Source organism: Crotalus tigris, unplaced genomic scaffold, assembly GCF_016545835.1.
Source record: "Crotalus tigris isolate CLP2741 ecotype Arizona unplaced genomic scaffold, ASM1654583v1 scf7180000017690.20705106771:4171800, whole genome shotgun sequence".
NCBI lineage: Eukaryota > Metazoa > Chordata > Lepidosauria > Squamata > Viperidae > Crotalus > Crotalus tigris.
In genome coordinates this window covers 175248-195322 of record NW_024096569.1, presented here as the reverse complement: position 1 = coordinate 195322, position 20075 = coordinate 175248, and the positions used below count along the sequence as shown (strand labels likewise).

At 54.9% G+C, this 20075-nt stretch overlaps 1 protein-coding gene across 1 annotated transcript; it reads left to right on the top strand.

The window, feature by feature from the left end:
• Positions 1-126: 126 nt before the first annotated feature.
• On the top strand, positions 127-19402 carry SENP3 (SUMO specific peptidase 3). The gene is made up of 11 exons (XM_039337853.1): positions 127-279; positions 3588-4569; positions 7733-8035; positions 8663-8774; positions 9750-9897; positions 11514-11561; positions 11783-11860; positions 15462-15599; positions 16684-16767; positions 18047-18097; positions 19021-19402. The coding sequence occupies exons 2-11, from the start codon at positions 3600-3602 to the stop codon at positions 19129-19131; spliced, it is 2043 nt and encodes a 680-aa protein (XP_039193787.1). The 5' UTR covers positions 127-279; positions 3588-3599; the 3' UTR covers positions 19132-19402.
• The last annotated feature ends 673 nt before the right edge of the window (positions 19403-20075 follow it).

The following is a 20075-nucleotide window of genomic DNA, read 5'->3' as shown; positions in this document are numbered from 1 at the left end:
GGAAAGAGGATGAGGAGTGACGCGGTGATGATGCGCACGGGGGAGGCGCCGCCGCGTGACGTCACGCGCCCCAGCGGCCGCTCCCTCTCCCCTACGTCGCCCCCGCCCTTTCCTCCCGACGCCGCTTGATGACGCCATTGGGCGGCGCCGGCAGCCGCGGCAGTTTGTGAGGGAAGGCGGCGGCGGCGGAGGCGGCCGGGAGGGGAGAGCGAGCGCGGGGCCTCCCTGGCTGCCCGGCCTCTTTCCGCGGGGGCCGCGCCCGGGCTCGCTGCGTAGACGGTGAGGAGCGCCCGCCAGGGCCCGGACCCCTCCCCTGTTGTTCGCCCCCTCCCGGCCTCTCGACTCCCCCCACCCCCCAGGCGCCCCTCCCGTCGTGCCCCGCGCGCCATGCGGCCCCCCTCAGGCGGCTCCCGGCCACGCCCCTTCGCCCGCGTGGCCCCGCCCCTCCGGCCTGGCGGGGGTCTCCTGGGCTGCGGGGAGGGGGAGGCCCTGGCCGGGAGCCCCGAGTGGCCCGTGGCCGGGGAGGCCCCCCCGGGACCCTGGGCTGTTTTCTCTGGGCCGCCCGGCCCTGGCCCGGAGGGGGGTGGGCTGCCTGCCCCCGCCTGCGCCCCGCTGACCCCCCTCCCTCAGCCCGGATCAGCGCCCATGGGGGCAGGGGGGTGGGGGACGTTTTAAAGGAGGGAGGGTCCAATCTGGGGCCCTGTGGGACTTGTGGACTACAAGTCCCAGGATTCCTCAGCCAGCCAGCCCTGCTTTAAGGTGTCTGGACTGCAAGTCCCAGCATTCCCAGCCCTGCCTTAAGGTATTTGGACTGCAAGTCCCAGGATTCCCAGCCCCACTTTAAGGTGTCTGGACTGCAAGTCCCAGCATTCCCAGCCCCTGCTTTAAGGTGTCTGGACTGCAAGTCCCAGCATTCCCAGCCCCTGCTTTAAGGTGTCTGGACTGCAAGTCCCAGCATTCCCAGCCCCTGCTTTAAGGTGTCTGGACTGCAAGTCCCAGCATTCCCAGCCCCTGCTTTAAGGTGTCTGGACTGCAAGTCCCAGGATTCCCAGCCCCGCTTTAAGGTATTTGGACTGCAAGACCCAGGATTCCCAGCCCCGCTTTAAGGTGTCTAGACTGCAAGTCCCAGGATTCCCAGCCATGCTTTAAGGTATCTGGACTGCAACTCCCAGCATTCCCCACCCAGTCTTGCTTTAAGGCAGTGTTTCTCAACCTTGACAATTTTAAGGCATGTAGACTTCAACTCCCAGAATTCCACAGCCAGCACTGCTGGCTGTGGAATTCTGGGAGTTGAAGTCCACATGCCTTAAAATTGTCAAGGTTGAGAAACACTGCTTTAAGGTATCTGGACTACAACTTCCAGGATTCCCAGCCAGCATGTTGAAGTCCAGTCACGCTTTTTTTTTTTTTTTTTTTTTGCCAAAATCAGCCTGGCCTGACTGTTCCTGACGCTCGGCCTAATTTTTCCAAGTTTTGACCCCTTCCCAGGTGCCCCAGCTGGCCCATTGGAATTCTGGGAATTCCCACCCTCAGCCTGACCGTTTGGGAAGGGTTGATGGTTTCCTGGGCATGTGCCGAGTGTCTGGGTCTAGGAAGAGGCTTTAAGGAGGGTCAAGGCTCTCGCTTGTTAAGGAGGTGGAGAAAGGCTGGGGAATTCTGGGAGTTGAAGTCCGCCGGTCCTAAAAGTGGCCAGAGAGTCCGTTCAAGGCAGTTTTTAAGACTGCACTTATACAGGGAGTCCTCGACTCACGACCACAATTGAACCCAACATTCCTGTCACTAAGGGAGATGGTTGCTAAGTGAGTTTTGCTTCATTTTATGCCCTTTCTTGCCGCAGTTGTTAATCACTGCGCTTGTTAAGTTAGCAACGTGGTTGTTAAATGGATCTGGCCTCCCCATTGACTTGGCTTGTCAGGTGGTCACAGAAGGGGATCACCTGACATCCCCCTTCCCTGGGACGCTACAACCGTCATAAATACGAGTCAGTTGCCCAGCGTCCGAATTTTGATCACGTGAGCCGGGGGACGCTGCAAAGGTCGTAAGTTTGAAAAACACTCGCAAGTCACACTTTCAGTGCCAGTCACTGAACGGACTGTTGTAAGTATGGGCAGCGCAGGCCGGCGGGCAGGCAAACCTCCTAGCCCCCGCCCCGAGTGAAGCATCTTCTCTGAACAATTGTGTGCGGTTTAAACACAAAGCAACAACAGTGCTAGGCTTCCCGACAGCCTCTGAACAGCCAAGAGGGGAAATGCAGAATTGGCTCCCTCTGTCCCTGCCCAGAGAGTTCTCACAGGCCAGGAAAAGCGCTGACTCTTCGGAAGCTGTCGTGAAAGAGGAACACGGGTCGTTCTCCAAAATGCTTTCCACTCTGCTGCATTTTTAGGGGCTGCTCTGTGTTTAAAGTGGAGAAAATGTAGAGAAAATGGCTGAAGTGGGCCTAAAGCAGTGTTTCTCAACCTTGACCATTTTAAGGCATGTGGACTTCAACTCCCAGAATTCCACAGCCAGCATTGCTGGCTGTGGAATTCTGGGAGTTGAAGTCCACATGCCTTAAAATGGTCAAGGTTGAGAAACATTGGCCTAAAGCCAAGGTCAGGGAGCCAGTTTGCCCTACTAGTTAAGGTAGAAACTAGGAGGTGCCGAGTTCTAGTTTTGCCCTAGGCACGAAAACTAGCTGGGTGACTTTGAGTCAATCCTCAGGAGATTTGTGAGTTCTAGTCCCGGCAATCACCAGGAGTCGGCGAGTTCTAGCCCTGCCTTAGACATGAAAGCTGCCTAGGTGACTTTGGGCCAATCACCAGGAGATGGTGAGTTCTAGTCCCACTTTAGTCATGAAAGCCGTTTGGGTGACTTTGGGCCAATCACAAGGAGATGGTGAGTTTTAGTCCCGCCTTAGGCGTGAAAGCTGACTGGGTGACTTTGGGCCAATCACCAGGAGATGGTGAGTTCTAGTCCTGCCTTAGACACGAAAGCCAGCTAGCTGACTTTGGGCCAATCACCAGAAGAAGGCGAGTTCTAGTCCCACCTAGGCACGAAAGGGACTGGGTGACTTTGGGCCAATCACCAGGAGAAGGTGAGTTCTAATCCCGCCTTATGCATGAAAGGGACTGGGTGACTTTGGGCCAATCACCAGGAAAAGGTGAGTTCTAATCCCGCCTAGGCACGAAAGGGACTGGGTGACTTTGGGCCAATCACCAGGAGACAGTGAGTTCTAATCCCGCCTTAGGCACGAAAGGGACTGGGTGACTTTGGGCCAATCACCAGGACAAGGCGAGTTCTAGTCCCGCCTTAGGCACGAAAGCTGACTGGGTGACTTTGGGCCAATCACAAGTTACTTAGAATAAAGGTGGGGTAAACACCTAAGAAATAAGAAATAAAATGGGGTCGCACCAAGCAGGGCGTGGGCCGACGTCCCCTAACTGCGGCCTTTGGGGTCCTGTTGTCCTCCGATCCGCAAAGCCCGCTTTTGTGTCACCCGGTGAGCCAACGAGTCACCGGTCAGTTTCCGATCCTTCCGCTGGGAAGCCCGCCGGCCCCTTCTCCCCCTGACCAGGACTGCGTCTCTTTCTTCTCTCTCCCCCCTCCAGCCCGTCGGAGCCATGAAGGAAAGCCTCCCAGAGAAGAACTACTGGGGGGCCTCCACCAGCCTCCACGACCCCATGGGACACCCAGACCGCTTTTGCAGGGCCTCCCGGGAATGGCGGGACCCAGAGCACCAGCGAGGCGGCGGCTTCGAGGGCAGCCGACGCCTGGCCTGCGCCCAGGAGCCCCTGCCCAGTTTCAACCTCTCCTCCTCCAGCAGCGACGAGGGACGCGAGGGCCAGTGGGATCTCTCCTGCGTCTCCCGCTGGGGGGTGGCGGGGGGCCCTTCGCAGCTGCCCCAGCACAAAGCCCCCCGGGGCAAGTTCGCCAGGAGCGGGGGCCACGCCTGGCCTTTCGAGGTGGCCACCGGCGCTCCGGCCACGAGGCCGGGCACCTCCAGACACTACTGTTTCCGCCGTAAGCGACAGCGGGCTCTGCGCGCCTTCCGGATGCTCCTGTATTCCAAGAGCTCCTCTCTGGCCTTCCATTGGAAGCTGTGGGGCAAGATGGCGGCCAAGGGGCGCCGGCGAGGAGGGGCCAAGCGGGCCCGGTCGTCCATGTCCCTGTCCCCCGGCTCCCAGCCCGACGACGACCACCTTCCCGCCGTCTTTAAGAAAAGATGCCCGTTGGGAGCAGAGACAGAGGACTGCCCGAGCACGGCCAAGGGCCGTTTCCGCTCTGCCGGCTGCAAGGCTCCCTCGTCAGAGCCCCGGCTGGACTACGAATTGGGGGGAGCCTTCCCCCCGTCTCCATCCACGCCTCAGCACGCCCGCCTCAACCTGCTGGGGGCCCTGATGGAAGAGGCGTCCCCCTTCCCACACTACATGGAGGTCCGGCGGGCGGGCTTCGACCAGGATGATGGAGCGATGGAGCTGGAGGAGGAGGAAGAGCCGGCCCCTCCCCTCAAGTACCCAGCCCGGGGGTCCCAGGTGTCCCCCAGGACTAGGAAGATGGGAGAGCCACAGCACGGCCTGGACGGAGATGGAGGTAAAAGGGAAACGCGGGGGATTCTGCTCTAGAACCCAGGTCCAAGCTAGAACTAAGGAGAAACCCCTTGACAGGAGAACAGTTCACCCGTGGAACGGCTTGCCACCAGAACCTGTGGGTGCTCCAACATGGGAGGTTTTTTAAGGAGAGACTGGACAGCCATTTGTCCAAAATCTATGAGACGTGGCCCATACCATTTGGCCAACGGGCTGTTTGAGTGGCTGGCCAGTGCATGCGTGCATGTGCGAGCGCTCACCCCCTCCCCTTGTGCTGGTGCTAGCCGAGTCGTGAGTCTCTCGCTGTTGGTAGGTGAGTGGCAAGTCGGCGCTAGCCAAGCCGTGAGCTGTGCACCAGCACTAGCCAAATTGCGTCGCTGGCGCTAGCCAAGCCACAAGCCTCTCAATAGTGCTAACCAAGCTGCGCTCTGGCACTAGCAGCCCCATTTGCAGAGCGCACATGCTCACGGCCCCCATTCACGCGCACGCAGCCGCATGGGCGCATGCATGCATAAAGGTGCCTGTCCCTTCCTTTTCCAGCTGGCCACCAGCCCAGAAAGGTTGCCAACCCCTGGAGTAGACAGACCTCTAAGGTCCCTTCCGAATCTGTCATTCTGGGACCTCGCAGTTCCTTCAATGTGCTAATTTATGTGTGGGCTTTCCTAGAAGTAACGCATTAAGAGTTGGCTTGAACTGCCGGGCATTCCATCCCCCCAGTCTGTCAACAAGCAAGTTGGGTTGGTATCCTGAGCGGAAAGACCCCCTGTTCAACAGTGCTGCCCTTAGGGAAGGTCTCTCTTCAAATTGCAACCTGTGTGATGGTTCCGACAGATGAAACTCTTCAAAGAACTTGGAGGCATTGTTTACCTTACAGAATCTTTATTTGAGAAGCACAGCATCAGCAGGTACATAGGCAAAGCCCAAATCTGAATTCCCCTCCCCTGAGCATATAGATCAAAGCCCAATTCTCTCCTACAACTTAACAGTCGTAAATCACATTGTCCAATTAGTTTGAAATGCTGGCTTTCCGCCCAGTTCTTTATCCCGCCATGCCTTATCATCTCTTATTACAATATTGTATGTCTAACTAACTCAGTGTTTCTCAACCTTGACCATTTTAAGGCATGTGGACTTCAACTCCCAGAATTCCACAGCCAGCAACGCTGGCTGTGGAATTCTGGGAGTTGGAAGTCCACATGCCTTAAAATGGTCAAGGTTGAGAACCACTGATTTAACTCCAATGTTAGCAAGCTTTATTAATGGTTCTCTGCCCCAGACATTGATTGATTTGAGCAAGATAAGTTAGAAAGTCCAGAAAACGCCACCAAAACCATTTGGTGTTTCTCAACCTCAGCGACTTTTAAGAGGGGTGGTCTTCAACCCCCCCCCCCCAGGTCTCCCCAGCCAGCATATCAGTTTCCCTTTTAATTGTCGTGCCATGTAGCCCATATTTAACCTGTTGGTTAATTTAGCTTGCCGTGGGTTATTCTTGCACTTTGCGGAACTCGAGGTATATCACTTCCACCGCATCCCCGCCGTCTATTAAGAAAGCTACCCAATCAAAAAAAAAAAAAAAAAATGCAGTGAAGCTACTCCAGCCACAGGTGTCCTTGTCCCCCTTTCCACGCTGAATTCTGGTCAATCCAGCCCGAATTCTTTCCGGCTGGGGAATTCTGGGAGTTGAAGTCCACCTTGCTTACCGTATAATCGCTGAGGTTGAGACGCAGGGACGCAAAGGGTAACGGGAAAGGTTGCAAAGACGAGGCAGGGCGGTTTAGGTGTATTTACACTGGGGTGTCGTGATGTCAGAGGCTGTTGGGCCTCGTTGCCTCAGTTCATGGTTTGGAAAACGCCAGGCGAAACGGCCGTTGACCGTCTACGGCCTAACTTGGTGGTGGGAGGGGGAAAGTCTCCTATTTTATTTAATGATTATATTTTTCCTGAATGAACGAAGGCAAATCGACGTGTCCCCCGCATAATGTGGTGGGATCCAATCTGGGTCGGTCCCCGGGACCAAAGCTTTATAATTTTCCAAGCTTTTGAACTCGTGCAGAAAACTTTGTTACACGGGACATACGTACAATTTTGTAGCTACTAAGATTGAGTACCAATATTCAGACACATCCCAACTAAGATTGTGGGACGAGCAGGGCCAAAAACAGCCAGGGAGGCGACCGAAGCCTGGGAAACGGGCCAACTGGAGGGCTGATTTACCACCAGCTTATCAAGTACTTCAGAGGATAGGGCTGGACAGCCCAAGGAAACAGCCAAGGACTTAATAGCCAGCTTCAACACCCCAATCAACAACTCAAAAGCCACACACACAGAGTAGCCCAAGGCACAGGCTTTGCCAGAGAGAAATTCCCCAAAGACGGGCTCCAGGACAAGCCGGGAAGCTCGGAAGACGAAACCTTTAGTCCTGGTGACTGACACAGATTAGACCCTATTATATTTGTGTACTGCGGGCCTGCCAGAGACTCCAGACAGTTCACAATTAACAGCACAATTGTTGTTGTTCAGCGGCTAAGTCATGTCCGACTCTTTGCAACCCCTTGGAGCACAGCACACCAGCCCTTCCCCCCCGTTGTTTCCCGGAGAATGAAGTTCTCCTTCAGATCCGGATCCTTTCCGGGGTCCGTTTAATCCAGGGGTCTTCCAGCTTGGCCCTTTGATGACTTGTGGACTTCAACTCCCAGAATTCCGTGCCTGGCTGAGGAATTCTGGGAGTTGAAGTCCACAAGTCATCAAAGGGCCAAGTTGGAAGACCCCTGCTTGTGGACTTCAACTCCCAGAATTCCTCAGCTAGCCATGCCTGTCTATTTCCATCCTTCCCACCAGGGTGGAGAGATTGCAGAGGAAGGGATCATAAGAGATTAAGAGGGCCGTAAGGGATGTACATATCAAAGATCCCAAAGGCCCACCACAACCTTCCCCCCACCTTGGCTGGGGAGTAATGGGAGACGAAGCCCACCCATCTTAAAGTCGCCAACCTTGAGAAACCCGAGTGGACGCAGGAGGAGGATCCAACCCCCACATGTCAGATCCGGCTACTCGTTTATAGAATTTTGCGGGACAGGGACATATTTGCCCCTCTGGGCAGTTTTTCCTCCGTTCCAACGACCGCAACGAGCCAGCCCTCAATTCTCCTCTCCCCCCCCCCCCCGCAGACGCTCTGGATGCCCTTCCCAACGGCTTCGCTTCCCTCCCTCCGGACGGCGACCTCTGCTCTCTGCCCGGCGTGCCAGACGCCACCATCCTCATCAGCAATGTCTGCAGCATCGGAGGCCACGTGGCGGAGGAGCTTTTCCAAGGGCCCCGAGACAAGGACCGGCTGCCGGACCCTCCGGCCGTCCGGGGGGAAGTTGGCAGCCAGCCGGCCGAGGCAGCTCCCGAGGAGGCAGAAGAGAGGCCGGGCGAGAACGCGGCTCAGCCCGGCCTGCTGCGGGAAGAACACATCACCTGCGTACACAGTAAGAGGAGCGTGTGTGTGTGTCTGTGTGTGTGTGTGTGTGGAGAGCGTGTGCCGGTCGCAGCCACCGGCTCTCTTCTTAGCAGGCAGTCCTCGGCTTAACGGCCCCAAACATCCATTGCTAAATGAGGCATTGGTTAAGTTCTTTGCTCCATTTGACGAACCGTCTCGCCACACGTGGTTCAGGGGAATCGCTGCAGTCGATCGGTCGTTAAGTGAACCCGACGTCCGTCCATCCCCCCGTTGACTTTGCTTGTAAAGTCGGTCGCAAAAGGGGACACTGCGACCGTCGTAAAGACGGGACCGCCGCCCAGCGGCGGGATTTGGATCACGCGACTTTACTACAACGGTCGTCAAGCGTGAAAAACAAGTTGCAAGTAACTTTGAGTCGCTGAATGAACTGTTTTTAAGTCGAGGGTTGCCTGTTGCAAAATCCACTGTTTAAAAAGGCCCGGGTGGGTTAAAGATTGGCGTTAAATGTTGATTAAAAAGCCCTTTTTTTTTCTCAGCAGCCTTAGAGGCAGCCCCCCTCCCCTTTCCTTTCGCCCCCTCATTGAATCCCCCCCCCCCAAAAAAAGGGTTGATTGAATTTGGCGGCTTCAAGCTTTTCTCCCGTCTTTCCCACCAGACATTTTGGACGAATTCCTGCAGACGTACGGCAGCCTGATCCCCATCAGCGTGGACGAGGTGGTGGAGAAGCTGGAGGATATCTTCCAGCAGGACTTCTCCACTCTACAGAGGTACGACCTTCCCCCCCTCCCCATTTCCTCCCCTCTCCCCCCCCCCGCTCTTCCTCCTCCCTCCCTCCCTCCCTACATGCCTGCTTGCCCACCCCTCTCTAGCAGCTGAAGGGTCAGTGTCCTGGTTCTGACAGATGAAACTCTTCAAAGAACTGGCTCAGGAATTCTGGGAGTTGAAGTCCACCAGTCATGAAGGGGGCCATAGTTCCCCCATGCTGGCTCAGGAATTCTGGGAGTTGAAGTCCACGTATCCTAAAGGGGGCCATCGTTCCCCCATGCTGGCTCAGGAATTCTGGGAGTTGAAGTCCACGTATCCTAAAGGGGGCCATCGTTCCCCCATGCTGGCTCAGGAATTCTGGGAGTTGAAGTCCACAAGTCCTAAAGGGAGCCATAGTTCCCCCATGCTGGCTCAGGAATTCTGGGAGTTGAAGTCCATATCCTAAAGGGGGCCATCGTTCCCCCATGCTGGCTCAGGAATTCTGGGAGTTGAAGTCCTAAAGGGAGCCATAGTTCCCCCATGCTGGCTCAGGAATTCTGGGAGTTGAAGTCCACGTATCCTAAAGGGGGCCATCGTTCCCCCATGCTGGCTCAGGAATTCTGGGAGTTGAAGTCCACAAGTCCTAAAGGCAGCCATAGTTCCCCCATGCTGGCTCAGGAATTCTGGGAGTTGAAGTCCACGTATCCTAAAGGGAGCCATAGTTCCCCAATGCTGGCTCAGGAATTCTGGGAGTTGAAGTCCATGTGTCCTAAAGGGGGCCATCGTTCCCCCATGCTGGCTCAGGAATTCTGGGAGTTGAAGTCCACAAGGTGGCCTACCCCTGGGACTCTGGCAGATCTTCTAGGCTTGGAAGGCCATTTGCCCCATATGGGTCAAATGGTGGGGGGGATGGAGGGCTCCAAATTCCCGCCCTGCCCCGGCCTTCCCACTTCCCCCTGGGCGTTACTCAAGGCCTGCCTCTCTCTCGGCCCCTGCAGGAAGAGCTTGGTCAACCAGTTGATCCAGTCCTACCAGCGCATGCCGGGCAACGCCGTGGTCCGCACCTTCCGGGTCACTTACAAGCGCCACGTGGTCACCATGGACGACCTGCAGACACTGTTTGGGTCGAACTGGCTCAATGACCAGGTAGGATGGACGGAGGGGGGGAGGATGCCGGAGAAAGTCCCGGGCAGCGGAGCAATGGGAGCAAAGGCCAGCGACCCCACAGGGCCTAACTCGCCAGGGGTTGGCCCCGCGACTGCTCCTGGAGGGGCTCCTGACCTGCCCCTGGGCTGAATTTTAAAAATGGGCTGAAACAATTTTGCCTTTCTGGTTTGGTAGTCACTCCCATGTGGCAGGCAGGAAAGCCTCTGAGCTTAGAGAGCCTCCAAAGTGGTCCCCCTTCTCCCACCCCCCACCCCCCCATCTAGCACTGATGATGTTCCCTGGTTGGGTCATGAAACGTCTGCAAGGAAACCACCAAGCTCAGACCCCGCCAAGGACTCCACAGTCCTCCTCCTCCTCTCCACAACCCCCTTCCCTCCTAGCACTGATGACGTTCCCTAGGTGGGTCATGAAACATCTGCAAGAAAACCACCAATTCAGAGAGCGTCAAAGAACCCCCACAGTCCTCCTCCTCCCTTCTAGCACTGATGATGTTCTCTAGTTGGGTCAGGAAACGTCTGCAAGGAAACCACCCAGCTCAGAGAACACCAAGGACTCCGGGGTCTGTCCTCCCTCCCTTCCTTCCTTCCTTCCTTCCTTCCTTCCTTCCTTCCTTCCTTCCTTCCTTCCTTCTAGCACTGATGATGTTCTCTAGTTGGGTCAGGAAACGTCTGCAAGGAAACCACCCAGCTCAGAGAACACCAAGGACTCCGGGGTCTGTCCTCCCTCCCTTCCTTCCTTCCTTCCTTCCTTCCTTCCTTCCTTCCTTCCTTCCTTCCTTCCTTCCTTCTAGCACTGATGATGTTCTCTAGTTGGGTCAGGAAACGTCTGCAAGGAAACCACCCAGCTCAGAGAACACCAAGGACTCCGGGGTTTGTCCTCCCTCCCTTCCTTCCTTCCTTCCTTCCTTCCTTCCTTCCTTCCTTCCTTCCTTCCTTCCTTCCTTCCTTCCTTCCTTCCTTCCTTCCTTCCTTCCAGCACTGATAATGTTCTCTAGTTGGGTCAGGAAACGTCTGCAAGGAAACCACCCAGCTCAGAGAACACTAAGGACTCCACAGTCCCCCTCCCCCTTCTCCTCCCCCCTCCTTTGCCTCCTTCTCCTCTTCCTCATCCTCCCCCTCCCCTCTTCTAGCACTGATGAGGTTCCCTAGCTGGGTCAGGAGACGTCTGCAAGGAAACCACCCAGCTCAGAGACCCCCAGGGACCCCACAGTCTTCCTCCTCTTCCTCCTCCTCCTCCTCCTCCTCCTCCTCCTCCTCCTCTTCCTCCTCCTCCTCCTCCTCCCTTCTAGCACTGATGATGTTCCCTAGCTGGGTCAAGAGACGTCTGCAAGGAAACCAGCTCGGAGACCCCCAGGGACCCCACCGTTCAGCCCTGAGCTCCAGAGACTCTCTCCTGCTCACTCTCTGCCTGTCCTGAGCCCCCACTTAATACTGGGCGGGGAGGGTACCGACCCTTAGGGGGGGCAAAAATACAGCCCTGCTGAAATGACTCGACCCGTCCCACCCCGGGCTGGCTTCCCTCGCAAAGGTTTCTTGAGTTGCGGCCTCGTTTTAACCCCAACCCCTTCGTTGCTCTCCCCCCCCCCCTTCGAGCAGGTCATGAACATGTACGGGGACCTCGTGATGGACACGGTGCCGGAAAAGGTGAGCCTGGTTTTGCCAGCTTTGCAAGTTCATTCAGGGTGCGCACGACGGTCGGAATCCGAAAGCGTTTCGCCCGGGCAACGCTCCCACCCCACCCCGCCCCTCCTGCCTGGGATGGGTGCTTTGATCGGCGCCCGGCAGGCAAACGGGGGGGGGGACGACCCCCTCCTGGCTTTTCTGCCCCTCCATCTTTTTTCCCTTTCTCTTTTCCCTCCTCCCAGGTCCACTTTTTCAACAGTTTTTTCTACGATAAGCTACGAACGAAGGGGTACGAGGGCGTGAAGCGTTGGACCAAAAACGTAAGTTTCGGCCAGGGCCGGGAGAGAGACCACAGGCCATCCGTCCTCGGCTTAACGGCCACACGACGGAGCCCAGCCTCTTCCTTCGCTAAGCCAGGCGGCCGTTCGGTGGCTTTGGCCCCGTTTGGTCAGGTTTTTCTTGCCACGCTTGGTTAAGTTGAATCACCGCCGTTGCTAAGTTAGCGACAAGGACGTTAAGCAGGATCCGCCTTCCGGCCATTGACTTTGCTCGTCACAAGATTGCAAAACGTGATCCCAGGCTCTGCAACGGTCATAAATACGAGTCTCTTGCCCAGCATGTGAATTTATCCCGTGAATTATCAAGCTTCAATGGTTGTCAGTGTGAAAAATGGTCAATAATAATAATAATAATGGTAATTGAATAGAATAGAGCTGGAAGGGACCCTGGAGGTCTTCTAGTCCAGCCCCCTGCTCAAGCAGGAGAACCTATACCATCTCAGACAGGTGACTGTCTAGCCTCTTCTTAAAAATCTCCAGTGATGGAGCGCCCACAAAATCTGGTGGCAAGCTGTTCCACTGGTTAATTGTCCTCACTGTCAGGAAGTTTCTCCTTAATTCCAGGCTGGGTCTCTCTTTGTTCAGTTTCCATCCATTGCTTCTTATCATATATAATAATCATAATCATATAATAATGATGATGATTACGATGATGATGATGATGGAAGGGATCTTGGAGGTCATCTAGTCCAACCCCCCGCTCAGGCAGGAAACCCTATACCATTTCAGACAAATAATAACAATAATAATAGGAAAGGACCTTGGAGGTCATCTAGTCCAACCCTCTGCTCAAGCAGGAGACCTTATACCATTTCAGACAAATGACTATCCAGTCTCTTCTTAAAAACTTCCAGTGTTGGAGCATTCACAACTTCTGGTGGCAAGCAGTTCCATTTACTGTATTAATAGTAGAGTTGGAAGGGACCTGGGAGGGATTTCTAGCTCCTTTGTAACTTTGACCAGTCACTAAACGAACTTAGCAAGTCGAGGATCCCCTGTAACTGGCCAAAGAGGGTGAAGGAATATTTATTTGTCTTTATTTTGCCTTTCATAATCAGCCTTCTCCCTAAGAGACAGGCTCTGGGCGGTGAATAACCAGAAGGGCCTCAGAAATTGCCGTCCAGATCCTTGCAAACGTGCAGAGTCCCAGGCCGGATTTTTTTTTTTAAAAAAAAAACCACATGTAATATTTAATATTATATGTATTAACTGCAGCAAGAATTGTATTCGCTCAACGTTGAAAAAAACGCAGAATGACCAATGGAGGACGAGTTAATCGAAAAAATTCTAGATTCTGCAGAAATGGACAGGTGGATGTTGAAAATGAAAGAGAAAGAAGACTCTGAATATTTTAGGATATATATATATATATGTATGTATGTAGGTAGGTAGGTCTTTGGTTATTCGGGTTTTCTCCCGTGTAAAATTGGAAGTGTCTTGGCGACGTTTTGACGAAGTCCCATTCGTCATCTTCAGGCTGGTGTTTTTAGCTTCGTGCTTCGAGGAGCAATGTGTGGTCTTAGCTGTTTCTTCCTTTTAACTGCCAATGGGGGTATGAACTGATTGGGTGGGAGCTTGGCTGTGTTCTGATTGGGTAGAGGTGTGTTCTGATTGGTTAGGGGCTTGGCTGTGCTCTGATTGGCTGGGGGGTTGGCTGTGCTCTGATTGGCTGGGGGAGTGTTCTGTTTAGGTGGGGGCTATTTTTTGGCTTCGAACGCGAAGCCAAAAAATAGCAAGGCAGTCCACCATCTTAAATCCTCCTGCAACTCAGACTAACCTGAGCACAACAAAGCCCCCACCCAAACAGAACACTCCCCCAGCCAATCAGAGCACAGCCAACCCCCCAGCCAATCAGAGCACAGCCAAGCTCCTAACCAATCAGAACACACCTCTACCCAATTAGAATACAGCCAAGCTTCCACCCAATCAGTTCATACCCGCACTGGCAGTTAAAAGGAGGAAACAGCTAAGACCACAAATTGTTCCTCGAAGCACGAAGCTGAAAACACCAGCCTGAAGATGACGAATGGGACTTCGTCAAAATGTCACCAAGACACTTCCAATTTTACACGGGAGAAAACCCGAATAACCAAAGACCTACATACAAACACCCGCAAAAACCTCAGAAAACGTGTGTGTGTGTGTGTTTGTGTGTGTAAAAATCATACCAGCCCAATGCTCAGGAGCTACATGTTGAGCACCTTAAGCCACTTTTAAACCCCTCTCAAGGTGGCTTGTTGAAATGGTGTAGGGTTTCCTGCCTGAGCAGGGGGTTGGACTAGATGACCTCCAAGGTCCCTTTCAACTTTATTACTTATTAAGAGGCCATTCTTGAAGAGGGGGCTTGCTTAGAGTCAAACGAGAAAAGAGCAGCGTTAAGAGCTGGGCCAGTCCCCACCCCACCCACACATTGTGCGATTATAGTGTAACCAGGTTGTGGTTGTGACACATACTATAGTCCCTGACTTACAACAAGTTCCTTTAGTGGCTGAGAAAAGTGATTTATGACTGTTTCACACTGACGACCCTTGAAGCCTCCCCGTGGTCACGGGGTCAGAACATTCGGGCGCTTGGCAACTGACTCGTATTTATGACGGTCGCAGCTTCCCGAGGTGCCGCCTGACCCCTTTTTGCGACCTAACAAGCAAAGTCAGTGGGGAAGTCAGATCCACTTAACGATGGCATTACTAGTTTTAACAGCTGCGGTGATTCACTTAACGGCGACAAACACAGTCGCAAAATGGGGCAAAATTCGCTTAACAACTGCCTGCAGTGGAATTTTTTTTTTTTTGGCTCAATCGTGGTCGTAAATCAAGGGCTTCCTCTATTTGTTGAAGATTACTGCCATAGTTCCCCCATGCTGGCTCAGGAATTCTGGGAGTTGAAGTCCACGAGTCATGAAAGGGCCAGGGTTGCCCACCCTTGGCCTGGTCCTAAGTGGGGGACACCCGTAGCCATCACATGAAGGTGTCTGCAAAGAGGAGAGGAAAGTTAAGACCACACACACACACACACACACACACACACCTTATTTTCTCTCTGCTTTCCAACTCTTACAAGCCCCTTTGGGTAGTCCCCGACTTAATGACCACAACTTACGAGCCCCAAATTTCCGTTGCTAAGTGAGACACTCGTGAAGTGAATTTAGCCCCGCTTTACGGCCTTCCTTGACGCAGTTTGTCAACTGAACCCCTGCAGTCGTTAAGTTAATAACACGGTCGTTAAGCGGTGAATCCAGCTTCCCTCCCCCCCCCATGGACTTTTGCTTGTCGCAAAAGGGGATCGCGTGACCCTCCCCTCCCGGGACGCTGCGACCGTCCTAAGTACGAGTCAGTTGCCAAGGCTGAGCTGTGGGGAAAGGTATGGGACTTGTAGTCCCGCCTGCCCGAAGGGTTCTGTTGGGCGTGGCTACCCGGAAACCTCACCCCAAGGTGTGGCCGGTGTCCCCAGACAAAGCCCAGGGGGGGGAGCTTTTAGACCCCGGGTCCTGGGGGAGCCCCCCCCACCCGCCAGCACAGCCAGGTAGGGAGAAGGGGGGGGCATCCCTCTGAGTGGTTTCTCCCCTCCTCACACACACACACAGGTGGACATTTTCAACAAGGAGATTCTCCTGATCCCCATCCACCTGGAGGTCCACTGGTCACTGATCTGTGTGGAGGTGAAGCAGAAGAAGATCACCTACCTGGACTCCCAGCGCACCCTCAACCGGCGGTGTCCCAAGGTAAGGCGGGAAAGGGCTTGGGAGCAACGTCCGTGGGGCGGGGGGGATTCCTCCACCCTCCCAAGTGCATTTCCCAAAAGAAAAACTAGACTTGCTCGGGGTTTTTTTTTCTCCCCTTTGAAAATAATGTTTTACTAATCAGAATCCGAAGAGAGCCGGGAGGGACCTCAGAGGTCATCTAGTCCAACCCGCTGCTCAGGCAGGAAACCCTAACCCATTTCGGACAAAGGGCGGTCCAGGGAGGGAGGGAGGGAGGGAGGGAAGGAAGGAAGGAAGGAAGGAAGGAAGGAAGGAAGGAAGGAAGGAAGGAAAAAAAATAACAGAATAACAGACTCGGAAGGGACCTTGGAGGTCATCTAGTCCAGCCCCCTGCTCAGGCAGGAAACCCTACACCATTTCAGACAAAGGGCGGTCCAGTCTCTTCTTAAAAACTTCCAGTGTTGGAGGAGGGAGGGAAGGGAGGGAGGGAGGGAGGGAGGGAAGGAGGAAGGAAGGAAAGAAAAAAGAATAACAGAATAACACATGGAAGGGAAACCCACCTAACCATTTCAGACAAAGGGCTGTCCAGTCTCTTCTTTAAAAGTTCCAGTGTTGGAGGGAGGGAAAAAAATAAGAGACTCAGAAGGGACCTTGGAGGTCATCTAGTCCAACCCCCTGCTCAGGCAGGAAATGTCTAGACCATTTCAGACAAATGGCTGTCCAGTCTTTTCTTAAAAACTTCCAGTGTTGGAGAAGGGAGGGAGGAAGGAAGGCTTGCCCAATCTCTTCTTGAACGCCTCCAGTGATGGAGCCCCCACACGTTCTGGTAGCAAGCTGTTCCGCGGGTTAATTGTTGTCACCGTCAGGAAATTCCTCCTCAGTGCTAGGTTGCCTTAGTCCAGAAAACAGGCCCTCATGCAAACCGCTTTGTATTGAAAGGCAAAAAGTTTGCATTCAGCCTGCTTTTGAACGACGCATGTGATTTTTTGCTGTTGTGTGCATGCCGATAGTTTGCCTAGCCTTGGCTGGAGATGGGGTGGCAGTGGGGCTGCTGCTCTTTCACCTGCCTTCCTCCTCCTCCTCTTCCTCCTCCCCCTCCCCGTAGCACATCTGCAAGTACCTACAAGCCGAAGCGGATAAGAAGAATCGTCCCGACTTCCGAGACGGCTGGAGAGGGGTTTTCCAGATGGTGGGTGTCTCCTCCCAGGCATGAGGGAGCAGGGGGGGATCCCAGGGACTGACTTTCTTGGGGCCACCCATTGAGGGCCGTTTGTTGGGCGCCCCCAAATTTAACCCAGGAGCATCACCCCACCTTGGCCCGCAGCTGCAGCCTGCTGCGTCTCTCTCTCTCTCGCTCGCTCTCTCTCTCTCCTTCTTTCCTTCTTTGGGGGACAGAAGGGTGGCAAAGCTGCGGCTGGCACCACCCCACGGCCTGCAGGCGGTAGACCTCAGGCCTGAACAGGCCTCGTGCAGTGTGGATGGCATGCCAGGCACCCAAGGACTAGAATTCACCCAAAGTCCCCCAGTCGGCTTTCATGCCTAAGGCGGGACTAGAACTCACCGTCTCCTGGTGATTGGCCCGAAGTCACCCAGCTGGGTTTTGTGCCTAAGGCGGGATTAGAACTCACCGTCTCCTGGGGATTGGCCCAAAGTCACCCAGCCGGCTTTGATGCCTAAGGCAGGACTAGAACTCACCGTCTCCTGGTGATGGGCCCAAATTCAACCAGTCAGCTTTCATGTCTAAGGCGGGACTAGAACTCTGTCTCCTGGCAGTTGGCAGAAAGTCATCAAGCTCTCTTTCGTGTCTAAGGCAGGACTAGAACTCGCCGTCTCCTGGTGATTGGCCCAAAGTCACCCACACGGCTTTTGTGCCTAAGGCGGGACTAGAACTCGCCGTTTCCTGCCTTTTAGGCTAGCTTCTTAACCGCGAGACCAAACTGGCTCTCAGTTTAGTTTAGGTCAGGGGTGCGGAACCCTGGCTCTTTTATGACACGTGGACTTCAACTCCCAGAATTCCTGAGCCAGCATGGCTCAGCTTGGAAACCTCTCCCTTTCCCCTCAGCGTGGCTGGCTCGGGAATTCTGGGAGTTGAAGTCCACCAGTCATAAAAGAGCCAAGGTTGCCCTGCCCTGGTTTAGGTGAATACATAAATTTGGCCTTTTTCTGGGTCTGGCCAAAATTCCGCCTGATCCTTCGAGCTGTAGCAGAAGAGAACAATAGCAAAGGCCCCGTGTCCCCCCCCCCCATGCTGGGCAGAAGCCAACGCTAACCAGGATCAAGGCCAGGATTGTGTCTCTAACATGGCTTAGAGATGTTGGGCTTGGCTGGTGGGAGCCCAGGTGAGGAAGGGGGCTGACCCTCGGGCTGCCAGGTCAGGTGAGGCTGCAGGGGGGCGAGAAGCCTGGGGGGCTGCGGACCCCCTGTGCTCTCTGCCCGCCAGCTCTGACCGTTTCCTTTCTCCCACCCAGAACATCGCCAGACAAAACAATGACAGTGATTGTGGCGCCTTCGTCCTGCAGGTGAGATGGGGGGCTCGGGGGGGGGGGGCTGGCACTGGGGGGATGGGAGGGGGGAAAACCAGGAGCCTGGTGGGCCCTTTTTCTACCTGCTCAAAGGCAGAAGCTGTTCTGGAAGGGCAGCTCGTAACGCCCCCCTCCCTTTCTGCTTTGAATAAAGCTTGCTCCTGGGAAAGGTGCTTGGGGGGGAGGAGAAGAGGGGGGAAGAGAAGAGGGGGGGGCGAGAAGAAGAGGAGGGGAGAAGAGGGAGAGAAGGAGAAGAGGAGAGGAGAGGGGGAGAATATGGAGGGGAGGGGAGAGAGAAGAAGAGGGAGAGAAGAAGGGGAAGGGGAGAAGGGAGAGGGAAAAGAAGGGAGGGGAGAAGAGGGAGAGAAGGAGAAGAGGGAGGGGAGGGGAGAGAGAAGAAGAGGGAGAGAAGGGGAAGGGGAGAAGGGAGAGGGAGAAGAAGGGAGGGGAGAAGAGGGGGAGAAAAAGGGAAGGGGGAGAAGAGGGAGGGGAGGGGGAGAAGAGGGAGGGGAGAAGAAGGAGGAAGAGGAGAGGGAGAAGAGGGGAGGGGGAGAAGAAGGGGGAGGGGAGGGGAGGGAGAAGAAGAAGGGAGGGGGAGAAGAGGGGAGGAGGAGAAGAAGGGGAGGGAGAGAAGAGGGGAGGGGGAGGAGGGAGAGGGGAGGAGAAGAGGGGAGGGGGAAAAGAGGGGAAGGAGGAGGACCACTGTGGAGTCCTTGCTTGTTTCATGACTCAACTAGGGAACATCATCAGGAGGAAGGGTTTTGTTTTGCATTTTTAGCTCTTGATGACGTTCCCTAGCAGGGTCATGAAACTTCTGCCAGGAAGCCCACCCAGGTCCTCCCTCCTTTGAACCCCGATCCGGAAGTCCATCCTCAAATCTTTTTTTTTTTTTTTTTTTTGTCTCTGTTTGCCTTCCCCAGTATTCCAAATTCCTGGCCCTGGGCCTGCCCTTCGCCTTCACGCAGCAAGACATGCCGAAACTCCGCCGGCAGATGTACAAGGAGCTGTGCCACTGCAAACTCATTGCATGACAGCCCGGCTGCAGCCTCCCCCCCCCTCGCCCGCCCCTCTCTCTGCCCCCCCTCTTCGCGCCACCCCACCCACCCGGGGGGGGAACGCAGCCGAACCGGCCGTCCCGTCCTGGGTCTGGAGCAGCCGCGAGCCGGGAGCGCCTCTTCGCCCGGCCAGGGGGCAGGGCCGACCCTCCCCGGGTTTCAGCCGGAGACAAGGGGACTGTGAGGTTTGACCAACCGGACTTTCGTGGGGGGGGGGCGCTTTTTTTAAACCCAAGTTACCCCCTGATCCTCTCTCTTTTCTTTTTTCTTTTCTTTTCTGATCTTTCTGTTTGATTTTTGTTCCTATTTAAACCCGGGTGCTTCTCCCCGGGGGTTTCGTTTGGGAATTGAGGGGAGGGGGGGAAAGGGTTGGGGGGGGTGTCTGTTGGCATCGAGGGCGGTCGAGGGATCTACCCCTCCAGGGGGGCTCCCTGGAGATCCAAGAAAAGCGCGGGGAATCCTGAACTCAGGACCTGAAAAGGGAGGAGGGGGGTACGGGTGACCCCTGTGCACACAGCCCCCCTCTCCTCCCGGGCTTTTGTCACCCCGTTAGTTCATGTGTTTTTTTTTTTTCTCCCCTCTCCCCCCAAAAGGGGGAAAGCGTTGGAAAAAGAGGGGAGGGGGCTGGGTGGGGGGGTTGAGGTTTCTACACTGGGGCCGAGATTAACTGAACACAAGTGGTTTTTTTTATACAATGGCTGCCATTGTGGGAAATAAAAATTGTTCTTTGGAGAAGCATTCAAGCGAGGTGGACGTGTGATGGGCCCGCAGAGTCCTCCAGACAGCTGCAGGCCCTTTATTATTATTATTATTTTCCCCCCCTCCAAGGTTCAGGGCTCTGGGATAGCGAGCGGAAGAGGTCAACCAATCAGAATAGAACTGGGTGAGACCTCAGAGGTCTTCTAGTCCAGCCCCCCCCT

What these genes read in the sequence shown, in the direction of transcription:
- SENP3 (XM_039337853.1), top strand. Translation starts at nt 3,600, where the DNA reads ATGAAGGAAAGCCTCCCAGAGAAGAACTACTGGGGGGCCTCCACCAGC. An exon ending in CGAACTGGCTCAATGACCAG is followed by an intron (nt 9,898 to 11,513) that starts GTAGGATGGACG and finishes CCCTTCGAGCAG; the next exon opens with GTCATGAACATGTACGGGGA. An exon ending in TGAAGCGTTGGACCAAAAAC is followed by an intron (nt 11,861 to 15,461) that starts GTAAGTTTCGGC and finishes ACACACACACAG; the next exon opens with GTGGACATTTTCAACAAGGA.